The sequence below is a fragment of the Epargyreus clarus genome, unplaced genomic scaffold (genome assembly GCF_041222505.1).
Source record: "Epargyreus clarus isolate Ecla_fem2 unplaced genomic scaffold, WU_Ecla_fem_2.2 ptg000019l, whole genome shotgun sequence".
Taxonomy (NCBI): domain Eukaryota; kingdom Metazoa; phylum Arthropoda; class Insecta; order Lepidoptera; family Hesperiidae; genus Epargyreus; species Epargyreus clarus.
Window position 1 is genome coordinate 11,899,897 of NW_027332227.1, and position 16,481 is coordinate 11,916,377.

General features: G+C 33.5%; 2 protein-coding genes and 1 long non-coding RNA gene across 4 annotated transcripts; 1 reads left to right on the forward strand and 2 right to left on the reverse strand.

Annotated features, from left to right (window-relative positions):
- The first annotated feature begins 869 nt into the window (after positions 1–869).
- On the forward strand, positions 870–2,715 carry LOC140750242 (3-oxoacyl-[acyl-carrier-protein] reductase FabG). Its single transcript, XM_073083677.1, has 2 exons — positions 870–1,053; positions 1,878–2,715. Exon 2 carries the CDS (start codon positions 1,883–1,885, stop codon positions 2,654–2,656), a length of 774 nt encoding a protein of 257 aa, XP_072939778.1. The 5' UTR covers positions 870–1,053; positions 1,878–1,882; the 3' UTR covers positions 2,657–2,715.
- Positions 2,716–5,356: 2,641 nt separating this feature from the next.
- LOC140750238 (uncharacterized) lies at positions 5,357–16,021 on the reverse strand. Of its 2 annotated transcripts, XM_073083671.1 has the most exons (8): positions 15,864–16,021; positions 11,874–12,075; positions 8,784–8,902; positions 8,124–8,323; positions 7,463–7,578; positions 6,664–6,868; positions 6,296–6,571; positions 5,357–5,617 (listed from the first exon to the last, which is right to left on the reverse strand). In XM_073083671.1, the coding sequence occupies exons 1-8, from the start codon at positions 16,003–16,005 to the stop codon at positions 5,453–5,455; spliced, it is 1,425 nt and encodes a 474-aa protein (XP_072939772.1). In that variant the 5' UTR covers positions 16,006–16,021; the 3' UTR covers positions 5,357–5,452. The 2 variants fall into 2 exon arrangements, with proteins under 2 accessions (XP_072939772.1, XP_072939773.1); XM_073083672.1 differs by lacking the exons at positions 11,874–12,075; positions 15,864–16,021 and adding an exon at positions 11,018–11,166.
- LOC140750250 (uncharacterized) lies at positions 12,794–13,961 on the reverse strand. Its single transcript, XR_012103185.1, has 2 exons — positions 13,692–13,961; positions 12,794–13,209 (listed from the first exon to the last, which is right to left on the reverse strand). It is a non-coding gene; the product is annotated as an uncharacterized LOC140750250 (long non-coding RNA).
- Positions 16,022–16,481: the final 460 nt, after the last annotated feature.

Here is a 16,481-nt window from a genome sequence, read left to right on the forward strand (position 1 = left end):
TTTATATACGTTTACCGCCAAAGGTTAAAAAGTAAGAGTGCAGATTTTAAATCCCTGCGAAACTCATAGTTAAAAAACTCGCATAGGAGCTTATCATACATTGTTGCTACATACATAAATTATTCCTAATTTGTTTAGACTTTCAAATTAATCTCACTATGTTTTAATTATAATAATATTATAGTTTATTTTTTTTACAAATTAATAAGTACAGTGCAATTTAAATTTTTCGTAGCTTATTTAAGCAATTAATACACAAAAATATGTTGATAATTATAGATTGTAATGTAATATCCTTTAGATATAAATGGTTTTCAACATCGTACAATGATTTTATCTTTTCAAAACATAAATTACTAAGGATTACTCGCTCCTAACAAGAAAATGTAACCTTTTGAGAATTGTCACTGTCATCTATTTTCGTGTTTGAAAAATATTTAATAAATGTAGTTTTTAGATCATTTACGCATGAAACGATATTGTTCAGCGTAAATTACACCATGACAGCTATTAAACTGCTGACAGAAATGTCAGCCGTTTAAGTCATTTAATGGCTTCCTTCAATTACAAGGCGGTGAGGTGATACTTATCTATGTCTCAAAATTAATGTTAGTCCGTGAGTGATCGTAACTTTCTGTCCTGCCATATTGACTTTTGGCGCCTAATGAATCTCCGATTAAAGTTAATTAACCTTAAAGAATATGTGTATATACATTACAAGAATATATCAAAAAAATATAAATGGTTGCATGGGTATTATAAGGGTTTTTGTGTCATAAATATGGAACATAAGTCTTTATCATCTAGCAACACTAAGTCCTTGAGAAAACTTTTCAGTCACAGAGTAAATATTACATAACAATAACTTAGTAGGTATAGAGAGAGTATAAAACTGTGGTATAAATCTGATATTGATAATCTGTTCTACTTTGACCCATTATAATCTGTGCTGAGTTGAGCGAAGCGGAGAAGATTATTATCTCCGTTAGGAGTATAGGTGTTCTGTGATTATTATCCATATATAGTTTAGTGTTGGTTTTCATCGTAAATAAGGTACCTATTTTATTTATACATCGTTTTATTTCTTTGTTCTTGATTCTTGATCCTATATTAGACCACTGCATAATGAACGTATTTAACGCGGGTGAAACCGCATAGGTATCTAATTACGAGTATCATATTGAATCACACAGGCATAACCAAGGCATAACGAAGTGTAGCCGGTTTACCTAGGATTTAATAAATTAGTCTTTATTTTTTAACGTTTTTAATCTATGAGTCATAGATTAGTAAATATTGCCAAAGTTTATTTCCCCCTTCATATCAAGTTAAATTCCTTAAAGTGTGACAATGATGTTATAATGTTTTTGAATTGTATGAAGCCCGCTCCACATTCTCGCGAAAACGCGAGAAAAGCACGAGAAACGAGAATGTGGAGCCTATACAAATCGGGTTTTTCTCGCTTTCTCGCGAGAATGTGGAGCGGGCTTAAGAGGGGCCTTTTGGGCACTAGTAATAAAAAGAACAATTGAAAATGAATGTCTACAATCATCCTTGACTTTTTTATGAATAAATATTTGGATATTTGGAGGAAATTTCGAGAATATTAGATTATTAAGACTAAGAAATGCTTCATGAAATAAATACTGTGGTGCTTATATTATTTGATTATTAGTCAAGTACCCTATTTCACCCTATTTCGCTTCTCTCTCATATTATCTGATCGGCAAATTGGAGATTCTATTGAATATTTATGCGTATAAGTTTAAAGTCTATCTGAAGTTATCCAAACCTAATTCCGATACGAAAAATTCAACTGAGTAACTTGAAAAATGTATTCCATATATAATGTAAATTTTAAAATTTTATTCAAACAGGAAACATGTTCACGGAAAAAGTTGTACTCATCACTGGCGCTAGTTCAGGCATCGGGGCGGAAACAGCCTATGACTTCTCCAAGCTCGGGGCGAACTTAGTGCTAACAGGAAGGAATAAGGGGAACTTAGAAAATGTAGCGAAAGAATGCGAAGAGAACTCTCCAAAGAAGTTGAAACCTTTGATCATTATAGCTGACATGACCAAGGAAAGTGACGTCGAAAATATTATGAAGACTACTATAGACCAGTATAAAAAATTAGATGTTCTTGTCAATAACGCGGGGATTTTGGAATCAGGCTCAATAGAAACGACTTCTCTCGAACAATACGATAGAGTGATGAATACGAATGTTCGTTCACCTTATCATTTAACAATGCTGGCCACACCACATTTGATCAAAACAAAAGGTAATATCGTAAATGTCTCTAGCGTAACCGGTATGAGATCTTTTCCGAACGTGCTAGCATATTGTATGTCTAAATCTGCATTGGACCAATTTACAAGATGTGTAGCATTAGAATTAGCATTAAAAGGTGTTCGTGTGAACGCTGTGAATCCAGGAGTTATAACTACAGGTATACATAAGAAAACAAGTATGAATGATGAGCAGTACGAAGAGTTCCTGAAGAAATGCGCTGATACTCATGCCATAGGTAGACCGGGTGATGCTAAGGAAGTTTCTTCTGTCATTGTATTTTTGGCTAGTGAAGGTGCAAGTAATATTACTGGTGCTACCTTACCAGTTGATGGAGGACGTCATGCAATGTGCCCCCGATGAAATTAATAAAATGAAAAGAAAGATGAAATGATGAATATATTAAAGATTTACCGTCTAAAGCAGTTTTTTTTAATTGGTATGTCATTATAAAAAGATGTAACTATACCTATCCTTTTTATTTTTACATACTCTAATTTTTATGACGTTTTTACGTGTTAAAATCCGTTAATCCGTTAATCCGTGCTTGGGTGCTAAAGAATGATGCGTGTGAAGTAAGTTTCAATAAAAAAATATATAATGTAGAAGTAGTAGATGAGCATGCAGCCCACTTGATGGTAAGTGGCTACTAAATAATATCCGCCCATAAACATCTGAAATCAATCCCAGATAAAATTAGATTTCTACATAAGGTCGGCCATATATGCGGCGTTAGTTTTGAAGACCAAGCAGAAATGCCTCGGAAAAGTATGTCTCTTGCCACACCTTTTAAATCACAACACAGCGGCGTTTAACATTGTTGTTATTGTTGTTATTATATTACAGAAATAGGTGTGGCGGTGATGCCGCCAGAGTCGAACTACAAAGGGTTCTATCACCTACCGTCTTCCTACCGTCTATAGGTAGAGCAGCCCAATAAAGACATTTTTTTTTATTTTATTTCATGTCTCCACATAAAATATTTTAATAAATCATGTATTAAGAGGTGCTTAAGGTGTTTCAAAATTTGCAAAACCTTCAAAAATGTTTGTTTTTCTCCTTAGTGTACAATAACATTTTATAAATTAAAAGAAAAGCCGATCCTGAAATTTTTTAATCGATATTTTAATTCCTAATGGTAGGTAGGTCATAATTTTTTAAATTTTAAAAGTAGTGAACCAAAATCGCTTCGTAAGATAAGTACGTACTTTTTTTTTTTGAATTGATTGTCATTATTCCTATTTTTTAACCGACTTCAAAAAGGAGGTGGTTATCAATTCGGCCGGTATCTTTTTTTTTTCTCACCTTAAATTCTATATAATACTCGTGCTCTGTGGTGGGCATTTCAATTCTTATGCATATGGAGTTTACTCCTTAAGAATCGGTTTTTGATATTAGGCGCCCGGTATGAGAAAAATGTGAGGAGAAAAATCTGCTGAACGAATGACCTCGTTACGTTTTTGGTGCGTAACCTATCGTGCGCAACTTTTTAATTTGGTGTGAGCAGTGCAGCTAGATCGTGGGTAGCATAGACTTAGAATTTTTTCGCTATGCTAAAGACCAACAAAGCATGAGAAAGACATATGTCAACTCATATAGACAATCTACTAGAGAGAAAGAGATGCCAAGAAAAGTGACGGCGTGTCAATTTTTCTTTGAATAAGCGGCCTTAAGCTTCCCGACTACGGCGCGATTTATTATTTTACCAAAATTAATACTAGTATTAATATATTGCTGAGGTTTTGTTACAAGGGTGTCTTCGGCCAGAATAGACTCCTATTAAATCATCGGTAATATGTAACAAACATTTTTACACACACACAAACGAAAAATAGGTTATACCAAGGAAGTCGTCGTATTAATTTGTATATCATAATACTTGTTTTATAATATTAATAAATAATCATTTATGAAAATATGGTATTTTATTAATTTGTGTAATAATTTGGATACGAAAGCTACGTTGTCACGGCAGGCTCAACAAATTAATACTGGATGTCAATCGATAAAAAGTATGAAGGTAACAACACTATTACGCACACATACACATTACACATATCAATTTTGGTAATGCGTTAAACTGACATTGTGTATCTTTGACATCCTATATCTATGGTGGGTAGTGTGTAACGTACCCTTTGCCTACACTTTATAATGCTTTCTCCCACTCTTACTGATGGCAAAACATTTTATAGTGGGGGTACGCTCTACACACGATCTGGCTGCACTGGTTGTGAGTGTATTAAGACGTGTATAGAGTATGCTGCAAAGCGACTATATCTATATGTTATTGAGCTTGTTTATTTCAGTTCATTTCAGTTAAATAAACTTTTTTTGCATCTGTTTTGACAATCGTACTTAAGGAGTAAACTGCAGTGGTGCGTCGGAGCTGACACACACATTTTTTTTAATTCTCAATTGATTTTCAAGTAAGGATTTGCAAGGATATCTGAGTATTATTGAAATGTAAATTTTAATGTAAAATCCTTACTAATATTATAAATCCGAAAGTAACTCTGTCTGTCTGCCTGCCTGGTTGTCTCTTCTTCACGCCTAAATCACTGAACCGATTTTAATGAAATTTTGTACAAAGATAGTCTGAGACCCGAGAAAGGACATAGGATAGTTTTTATTCCGGAAATCCCACGGGAACTAGGGATGGCATTCTAAGATCGATTAATCGAAGAATCGATCTTAGATCGCCATCGCTAGTTCAGTTGGACCAGAAAAAAACGATTAGTTTAAAGTTTAATCGATTAAGTAAAGATCGATCGATCGATTAAGTAAGGATTGAATCGTAAACTATGCATTTGATCAAATAATGATCTTTAGCAAAGTTGTTGTCCATGTGCCCACGAAGGTTGGTACCACCAAGGTCAGAGTTGGTACCACCAATTTTCGCCAGATGACACCACTGTCATTCCAATAAAGGTACGAATTTTCAGTTTTATGTATGTTAGTATGTCATATTATTTTATTTTAAACGCGGGTGAAGCCGCGGGCAAAAACTAGTAATTTATATGCACGCACTTCACGGATGTAGGTATAAGAATTAAAATTCCATTTGCTTAATATTTTTATTTTGTTTATTACATATTTTTTACAAAACAATTACTTTTGTAAGGAAATTGAGGTTGAAGTCGAAGTTTTACTTGACATTTATCCAAATACATTTCCAAAACCTCCTAATACGCTCGAAGTAGTGCAACTTGGAATACTCGATATTAATTTAGTAGTTTCAGTAGAAGCATCCGATAGCGGTTTCTTAGAGCACAAGTTGAGGGCGTCAGGTAAAGAATCGAGAGACGTCTTGATGGAATTTAGCTGTAAAAAGAAATGTGTTTTAATCCATCATAGATCAAATGCAAGGATAATTAAGAATGCTTTTTTGTAAAGAATACCGACATAAAATTAAATGATAATAAATTAATAAATCTAAAATACGAATAGGTACTTAACGTAAGTTTTCAATTGACTGTTTATCATTATCGTCCTTAACCAAACAGATCAACTATATACTCGTATTACTTATAGAGCAGTAGATTGAAGTTAACGGACATGGGGAGGACAAGTATCATCCACGCGATAGTATCAATTGGTAGTCTAGTAAGTCGCAGTGTCATATAAAATCCTTTCGAGATGATGTAAATGCACAGCGGGGTGAAAGATTTTGTATGAAAATCTTGAGAATGCCTACTGAATACCCCTTTGTATATTGTCAATCTTTTATGCTAGGCAAGATAGTAACTTAGGAACTTTGCTATGTTGCAACACAAAAGCATGGGAAAGTACATTTTGAATATGCGCAAATTAAAAATGAGATGCTTAATTGCTTACCTAAGATTTATGCCAGTGCGAGACGCCATTAAGTTTATATACTTCATACATTAGATATTATTAACTTAAAAAAGCTAAAATAGGTGTTTTTTTGCAAGTTATAGGTATACCTACCCTTAAAGAAGCTAAGCGTGTTGTTTTATAATTATAAATGTATATACTTACCATAACAGTCCTTTGTGACTGATAGGTGTTAGTGGCACTCTGGGTTTGTCTGGTGACAGAATTGAGACAATATTTGGTGTTTACTTCAATTCCATAGTTAAGTTCTGTGCAGTTCTTTGTGTTTTCGACCGCGGTGTTTGAGAAATCAATGGCATCGTTGGATAATTTGCCGAGATTTTTTATCATATCATCAATTTCTTTGATCCTCCGATCAGCACAAGCACGCGTATTTGCATCTGTTTTATCATACAGAACATTAGCTTTTCCTTGTAGTTTCTGAAATTCAAGCGTTTAAAATTATCTTTACCTACATCCATGTAATTTTCACATAAAAAGTTGATGATATGAAAATGACATTTTTTACATACGTCAATACATTTGCCAATGCCCGGTGTTCCAGTGAGTTTGCTGATATTTGAAGCGAATAGATCCTTGGTCTGTTTTAGAGAAGATGTGAATGTGTCAAAGAACTTGCTAGCCACATCAGTAAGTAGTCTTGCGAAAGACTCGGTTGTATCTAGTGTCTGAATGGCTAATTTGTGTAAATTATCGATTATTTCCTTTATTCCATCCCTGGAAGTAATCGGTAGAGTTATTATAAGTATATAATATCTGGGGGCCTACCACCATCTTCTAAAAATCATCATAGTACAGGAAAGTTTTATTCCAGTATTGCATAAACATTATTTTGTTTCGTACCACGACGTCCATCAAACATTATTTTTAATGTATGATTAAGATAATATTGTTTTAAGGGATGTTAGTAACCCCCTAAGATTATTTCGTGTCATTATCGTATTCCTCTATTGCGCCTAATTTGTTTGAAAACACCTGACATATAATTATCTTCATGTATTTAGGATTTCAATTTAACAATAGGTTTTTGAGCCAAAAATTAACTAATTCTTTTGATTGTATGTAATTCCTAAATTTGTCTTTACTTAGTTAGCTACATATAAAATATGATCATGATCATGATTTCCTTAATGATTTTTTATTACGTTGTTATTATATATTTGATGTTATTTAAGGAAGAGCTAAACGGAAGGCTGCATCATAACTCCCTATGTTATTGAAAATATTTTTAAACAGAACATGGATATTAAAAAGTTTGAACTCACTTATATAACCTACATAAAGAAAGTATTAAACAACTAATACTCGTACCTTATGTTGGAGAGTAAGTCGATTTGACTCGGCTTGGTTAATGCCAAGTCTGTGTTAGATTTCGGTATTATCTCCTGCTTGCCTTCTGGTTCTTTAACTAGTTCTTTGTAATCAGACTGAAAATATATAATTTGATAAGCAGTGGCGTTTAAATGTTCAGTTACGATCTAAGGCTAATTTTTAACGACTTTCTTTTATTGCAATTTAGAAATTACCGATTGATAGTAATAAATAACAAAGTACATATTTATTTTCTCATACAAAGTAACAGAGCAACCTTCAGCTGTTATTAAATGCAGTAACGTAGAACCATTATAGAACAACAGAAGTTCGGATTAGCCTACTAGATGTTGGTGACATACTACTCCCGAGAAACTGCAAAGCGTTCTCTAAGTGTTTTAGGTTTACCATGCCCTTAAAACCAGTAGTAGCCTTACACTAGTGTTAAAAATAGAAATTAAGATTTGCCATATTTGAAATTGTTTTTCCACCTTTAAATTAAAGTTCATCTACCGTATTGAGCAATTTAACTTCACCATGGCAATCAAATATGAAATGACCTCTACGTCTGATGCAGAACTGCACCCCGGAGCGGTTTACGGAGTACTGTGTGAAGCGCCTAATGGTCAATAATGATGATCTATAAAAGAGCAAAATATACCAGTTTCTTAATTTCAGTGACATCTTCTAGAAAATCTGGCCACGACTTTACTTTACTAGCTAGCTTTTTCCCGGGACTCTCAGTGCGGATGAGTTGACTGCTGTACACTACTTTATGTTCAGCTGACAACCTTTCCTTATCTACTCCGCATTGAATTAGGGCTCGGCAAGCGTCGAGAGCCTTTTGTGTCGGCTCTTGGTCTGAAAATTGCAATTTGTTTTGTTATCTGTGTTTCTTTGTCTGTTGGTTTGTTCATTATTTAATGAGATGTCCCTAACATCGAATTGTTGTAGATGGCAACTAAAGTGATCAGCTGTTGGGCAGTTGCACTTCCTACATCCTCCTGTTTAGGGGAGGTCTATGTCTAACAGAGGAATTTTAAGTTCGCATTAAAATAAGATATTGTGATGTCCTTTTTTCTTTACTTTAGATGCAATGTTACTTTATGTTACTATTGAGGACGCCGCAAGTAAATTGGTCTATTACATATTTCAAGCAGAAATATATAAATGCAAAGCGGTTTCTCCCTCAACACCTAAACCACGAAAGACAATCGCTTACTGTACCTCAATATTTAAAACTCGAGCTCTATAAAGTGTGGTTACATAATATGCCTTGGTACCTTCAAGACTTACTTCGAATGTATAATTTATAACTTACTGTTAAAGTTGCCGATAAACGCGATTCCAATAGATTGGTTGTTGTAACCGTATGTATGGATACCCACAGTTGACCAACCTCTACCTTCATACACTTTGCCTGTGCCTCCTATTAAGAACCTGTGAACATCAAATTAATTATCACTCGCTTAAAAATGAAGAGAAACATCTTGAAACCCTACAGAACTAAGATTTTGTTAAAATAAAAGTTTTCAAGGGTATGTGAACCATACACACACATAAACACATAATATATTTACTGAACATAATAATAAAATATATAGGGTAATAAATATTTTCATTTTAGCATTGTCGTGTCGAGGGACAAAGTGATGGATATTGCGCGTATTATAGTAAAATGACAAATGATTCGGTTTTAAAGTGTGCATTCAGTATCAGTTTTAAGGCGAAATGATAGCCCAACGTCCTTGAGAATCGAACACGACGCGGTAGGCAGTAAGCGGCCAGCGATTACTGCCTCACGCGCACGCGCACTCCCCCGAAAGTCAAAGAGTATTTGAAATAGATGCGTTCGAAGCATTTTTGTCACCTATGGACTTCTATCATCATAAAACGATTGAATGTAAGCAGACTTCAAATATTTGCAGTGCTTATTTCCTGAATAGAATATTGTTTAGTAAGTACAGTTATTGTTGTAAAAGTGAAATTGGAGATTTTTTAAAATTTTCATTACTAACCAACTACTTCTTTAAATAAATACTAAAATTAGGAAAATTTTAATTTATTTTGTCAAAAAAATTATACCGCTTGTCTGTGACGTGACCGGGAGCCGGTTGCACAGTGAGTGAAAGGAACCGGTTTCACAGATGTGCCATATACGTTTTTTAAAAGGTACACTTTTTTATTGTGCTTATTCTAATAAAAACCTGAAATGTGGAAATAACATCTTTATTGAACGTTTCGTTTAGACCGTTTAAAAACAGTCTTGAAGTACCATTCTATAGCCATCGTTTATTTTAACATTTTTAACGTTAAAATGGCATTTTCTCCATTTTATAGGGATGATGACAAGGGTTCTAGCTATTCGACGAAACATCACGAAGCTAAAATAAAAATCTTAAATTCACTAAACGAACAGAAAGTCACTAAACGTTCTTGTCTTCATTATAAGTATCAAAAACAACGTGAAAATGACCCGATTTCACGGCTGTGCATAAAAATCACATCAAATCACTATGAATACGATAGTTCACTTTTTGCGGAAACACTGCAGTTTCGTTAAATCAATCAAAACTCGATAAATTTTAAATCTCTAACCAACGTAGATTCTAAATACATAGATTCATCTGTATTGCTTTGGTTAGAGTTTGACTTCCATATATCTTTTTTTCTTCAACATTATGATAATAGTTTAATTTACAGGTACTTTTTTTTCCTTCTGTGTTTTTTTTACTGGAGCTTGACTTCCGTATATCTTCTTCACTTTCTTTTCCTGCAAGTTTTTGTTTTTTTCTTTGGCTTGCCAGATTTATCGTTATTTTCTGTAGTCGTATGTTTTCGCTTATCTTTATATTTTTTTTCTTCGATCGCGCTTTGAATGTATTGGGGATCTCTTATTTTCATATTTCGTGGGAACCTGGGATCGACCAGTTCTGGAAGTAGACATTCTGTATAAAATGTGCACAATTTTTCCTCCATTTCATTCGCCCAGAAATTATCGTCTTTGGGAATCAATTCTGTCTGTAAAGGCCGATCCTCTCCCGTCCAAATGACAAGCAAACCTTTTGATCTTTTGGTTATATGCAATTGTCCCTGTATTTGAAAATACCAAGCGTGCGTTTTGTTTATAACCATCTCTCCTTTATTAATTTTATAGAACGGTATTTTCTTTTTCTCTACAGCTTCTCTGACATTTTTATTGTATGCTGTTCTAGGGCATTTAATTTCGACACTAGTATCGGCCCCAATCAAGCCATCGGGTGTGGCTCCAAGAAATTGAATTACTTCGTCTACAAAAAGCCCACAGGGTGCAATTTGGACATTCAGTTGTCTCGCTAGCTGATCTAGAGTGGCATCTTATATTCAAAAATATTCAGAGTCCACTCGCAATTACAACAATATTTAATTATAATTAACTATTTACGAAGAGTTTGTATACTAATAAAAATATGTATATTCAGGTGTCTACTTACTAAAACAATAAAATCTAAATATTTACAAAGTTATTTGCACGCTAATAAAAATATTTATATTAAAAACGTCCAAGCTTTGTACCAAATGCACTGTCTGAACTGTTTACTCTTTGACGCAAAGTGTAGAGAGCGGAGCGCGCTGACATGTGACACAACCTCCCCGTGCGAACGCTTGGATAAGACTGGCCCACGCGTCTGAGACAGTCGCGGCGCCATCCGCGAAAGAATAATATGGTGTTATTGACTTAATAGCACTTAAGTAGTCATTTTGCAAAACTTTGAACTTAAATTTAATAAAGCAATAAATTGTCTATAATAATGTGAAAAAAACATTTAAATCGCTTCAGTCCTTTGGAAGCAGTAAGCAAATTCCTGCAAATATATAGACGATATAATAGATTTTTTTTCTTAAAAACCACCAAAAATAATGATAAAAATAAACTTAAAATTTAAAGTTTATTATATTATGCATATTAGGTATATTTTATTTTTTAATTTGATCAATCCGTCTAGTAGTAGTAGGCCTTTAAAGAGAGGTTTATGTCGTAGTTTGGCCTATCCTTTCGCCTTAATATCTGAGAAGAAAAGTTCACTGTTAAGTGATCCCTCTCGCCCGCAGGCCGCCCGGGCGGCATGTTTCGGGCGCAGCAAAATTTTAAATAGGACGACAGGCGCGAACCCACACTGCGCCATTGAACGAAGTAGCATTTCAAATTTATTTATTTATCTCGCAAGTCGTCATATTTGTTCTCTTACGAACCGAAGCGTGTCTGAGATTAATACCAGCTAGCTACTCAACCAAGTTTTGGTCGCGCTCTACTTTGTTTAAGTTATAAATTGGCTACAATAATCTGACCTAATCTAGCGTAAAAAATCGCGAGGTACACTACAATCATATTTAAATGTTTTTGCTACAAGCATACTATGAAAACACTTACGACGGCCCAATGTCCCATAATGCCGATACTTCTATGTGGGTTTTCTGGAGACCCCTCACCACTTCGGCGCAGGTTTTGTCATCCGAACATGACTGTGTAACTGTGTGCAGGATGACAACTAAGTCTTTTGGTGGGTAGAGAACTACAGCATGTTCAGGCTTTTTACCGTCCCATTCCGCCTTGCGTATGATCGGTGGACACTCTGAAAAAGAGATAAATGAAAGGTTAAGTGATTGATAACTATACTAATTGACTTAGGACACGGATAATTTGATGGAATTATGTCTCACTGGGAGCATATTTTGTTTGAAAGGAGCACTAAACCTTCCAATAGAAATCTTAAATAAGACAATATGTACATTACTTCGACAAAGTTATACTGACACTATTTTAGGCGAATTATGTATTATGTAATACATATTGTAGAAACATACCGTGAAACACGCCAAGATTGCCCACATTTTGAGGATAAAACTATTTATTTCAAAATTTTTGTATGAATCCCCATACATATTTTTGTATCTATAGGAATATTAAGATCATGTACATACTTTAAGTGATCAAAATCCAGTATTTACCAACATTTTCCCCATCAAATACCCAATTTTCATGGCGGGCAAAATTATCTGGACTTCTAGCCAACATTGCCCACCTTGGTTTTTGGTGGAATTATAGCCTTTATACGAATGATATAAGAACCAATAAAAGATTTTTGGCAATAAAGGCCATCGCTCTGAAAATCAAGTCAATATCGTAAATACTGGCCTATTAAAGCGAATGGGCAATGTTATCCTGACATCTTCGCTCCTCTCCATACAAACCCAACGTGCTTACATAAAAGTGCTAGGGTTGTCACAATTGAGTAGATACGATAGAGTAATATATACACATACAAACACTACAAGAGGTAAATAACACAATTCTAAATTGCAAAGTTCTTTAATTGTCGTATTCTAGTTACGTTTTAATTCTAGTTTATTGTTTATATTTAATTTTATTTATTAATCAGATCAGTTATTTATCATATTTTACAATCTGACAATTATTTGACACCCAAAACTGCTAGACGCTTGTAAGACCTTCACAATTTTGTCCTCCTCCTTGGTTAAAAGCGCTGTGGGATGTCCAACAGACTTCGTGTGTGCTTGTTTAATTTTGTGAACTATTGTTCTCCTTGAAATTCCGAACTGCCTTTCAGCATCTCTTGATGAAATCTGACCTGATTGAACAGCTTCACATGCTAGCATTAAATTAAAGCATTCTTCTGAATATTTTTTTTACATTCTGGATCCAAGTTCCCGTCTTGATCTTCTTGGTCGAATTTATGTTTGTTGCTCTGAAATACAAAATAGATATTAAAATAAGTAAACGAACCAGTTTTACTCTCAGCCAATTTTTGTCTATTAATTAATTCTGCATATTAAATAATTTCACAATTCCCTTCAGAGAAAAATATTTTTAATTTTACGTAGGTACTTATAAGTAAGTCAAAATTAAAATAATGAATAATCTCACAAAAATACTCTGTTGAAACAACATTACCAGTGTAAACTTAGAATGATTAGGGTATCAAAAATACCAAAAAACGTATAAGTAAACCTTTAATATGTTGCACTATTTTTAGGTAGTTGAATTAAAAGAAAGTGTCAACCCTAAACGTTTTTTAATGGCGGGCAATGTTGACAACCACACGGCTGAACATTACTGTGTAACTTTGCCACTCCTCATAACTTTTGTTATATACAAGTTATAGAAACGAAATTATCATTAAAATACTTAATGGATTGTTAAACACAACATATAATCGATAAAACTTACCTGCGGCTTCCCCATGATGCACAATTCACTTTCAATTTACGTATGAATTTGGCCCGCAAAAATACACTGTAAACTCGACAGGTGCTGACAGATAACTGAATGAAGTATGGAGCGTCCGCGCTACTCAGTGTTGCCGCATGTATATTTTATTTTCTACTAATGTTATCAGTGTTGCCGTAAGCTTTCTACTTTTTTCGAAATTAACAAATTTCTTTAGAAATTGTATTTCGGGCAAAGTACTGCTTGATGGCAAAGTTGGCGTGTTTCACGGTACTATGTTTCTACATTCATGTTACGTACATGTATCGGCGACTTTAGACCCGTACTTGGTTAAATATTTAGACTCAAGTCCTTATTAATTTTATGAGTATAAAGCTAATATTTGACTCGGCGCCCTGTGATCTGTGTTCCAGACCGACATTAACACATAAGCTAGGAAAATTAAAATAGAAATAAAGCGAGCGGATAAATTCAATAATAAGTAGGTAATCTTTTTGAAAACAAACCAAAAAGGAACATGTCTTAAAATTTTAAGAGTACTTACCTATGGAAAAAAGTTGTCATAAAAATTACGTGAGTTATTTTTAATTCAAAGATACATAAAATTATTGAAATTATCAAATTATAAAGAATACTAAAACATTATAATGTGGACGTCTCGTCCACACAATTTTAAAGTTTAAGGCTTTAGGCAAAATATATTAAGTATGTTAATTGAGTAAAAGATGACATTTTAAGTAAGTGATAATTTAATGATCGTATGGACAGGCTAAATAACAGTATTTGCTTGTCTAAGTATCTAGAAGGTGCTAATAGCGTTTAGTGTATCTATTTCTAGGTACACTTCGTATTGACATTTCGCGGTGTAAGAGTCAGATGAACGTATCTACATTTTGTCAATTTTAAAGGAGAGCAAAAATAGTGTGAAAATTCGCCACCTCAAACTTTACCAGATTATTAATAGAGATAATATACAGTAGTTGAAATAAAAATATTGAATATAGCGTTACGTCGTTTTGTCATTTCATAAAAGACTACATTGTGGACCGTTTTGTGAAAAAGAAACCATTTTTGATTTTTTGTACATACGTTTATCTGACTCTTACACCGCGATTTATTCTCACCGAATTACCTCTATTAGCTTTAACCAAATACCCAAAAATATCAAAGATGAAGTTATTTTCCACATCCATCTCATTTCCAAGAAAAAACTTCATAATAAAAATAAAACTGCCTTTATCGTGCTTTATTTCGGTGGAAAATAAGACTTTACGGTATTTTGAACTCTGCGCTAAAACTACTTTTAGGTCCTCAATGTCACTTACTTGTCGCTAGATCACTAGGTAAACTTTTTTCTATTATTTTACTCTTATATATAAGAATAGCGAACATTCTGAACGAAGGTTTTTACTAAATAAATAATTGGTGTGTATGTGAAGATCAGTTTTATTATTATTTACGCTTATTAGTAGGTAATAATCGTCTTATTGATATTTTTGCCTACCCAATTTGTCAAAATTAAACATATACAACAATTTCTTCAGAGATTATTTCAAATAAATGGGTACGTTTTTAAGTGGAAGTTGCTTCACATAGTTGTTGTAACTTGAGGCAGTGTAGGTATGTAGGTCAATGAAGTGACAAATTACACTGGATATTGTATACTGTATAAACTTTGACTTAAGATAAATTGAAAGTTTTAAAAATCGGAAACTTGAAAGCGTTATATATTTTGTGTCATTACTGACTCAATATTACGTAGGATTTACAAAATGGCCTGAAATGACAACAAAATATACTTAAATCAAAAATTATTCTATTCCGTCCACGGAACAGGTAGGTAGGTACGTAGGTACGTATGTTAAACTTCTTTTCTACTTGCAAGTTTTTAGCAATATAATTGCTAAAAACTAAGATAATAAATTAGAAGAACTTTTACTTCTTAAATTTATTCAAGGCTTTACTGATTTTAATAACAAAAAAATATTTAAATTTTATCAAAAATATTTTACAACACATTTTATTGTCCTGTTCAAATTAAATATTATTAATATATAGCAAGACATCTTTGCCTACATTTGTCAAAACTTATCTTCTTTTCGTATAAAACTTATGTTCCTCGTCCTATTAACGACTAATAAATAAATAATAAAGCGATTAAAATGTACCAACCGGCTCCAACGTAATTTTGCGAAGACCACACAATAAAAACACAATAAAATATCAAAAACATATTGCTTAACACCAGTCGGGTCTCAATCGAACTCACTAGTCGACTGAAGAAACTGGACACTCGACCTTTATATAAGAGCATATGAGTTTCTTGCTTTTATCTGTCATTTAAATAATGAAGATTCTACGTATGGAGACAACACAGAATAAAAAAAAATCATCAAACGTCTTGGCGTCACGTTTTCCGCGGATTTCTTAGAATAAGTTGCCGATACATGACTCAATGAATTAGTAAAGACTACGAAATATATAATTTTGGAAAATAAAACACTTCAATTTTATAACAGCGACGAGTAAATCTTGCGATAGAATAGTTACGGTATAAATTAAAATTTCGAGACTATTTTGACCATAGAAATGCATGCAAAAAAACATCTTTCATTCAATCACAATTGATAACCGCCTAGTGTGGTACGCTGGCTTGGATCGTAGGTACGTGATTTTTTAACTAGTTTTTTGTTAAAAAATCTATATTCAGTTCTACTGAATCAGTAGGTGCTTGTGATAATGAAATTTTGTCCAGTCTTGCAAAAATCATTCGCGATTAAATGGTTAAGA

Excerpts from the sequence above, each read along its gene's own strand:
- LOC140750242 (XM_073083677.1), top strand. The coding sequence starts at position 1,883 with ATGTTCACGGAAAAAGTTGTACTCATCACTGGCGCTAGTTCAGGCATC.
- LOC140750238 (XM_073083671.1), bottom strand. The coding sequence starts at position 16,005 with ATGCTCTTATATAAAGGTCGAGTGTCCAGTTTCTTCAGTCGACTAGTG. Across the intron at positions 8,324-8,783 it reads GTTTATCGGCAACTTTAACA|ACCAAGAGCCGACACAAAAG; the intron begins GTAAGTTATAAA and ends TGCAATTTTCAG. Across the intron at positions 5,618-6,295 it reads AGTCACAAAGGACTGTTATG|CTAAATTCCATCAAGACGTC; the intron begins GTAAGTATATAC and ends TTCTTTTTACAG.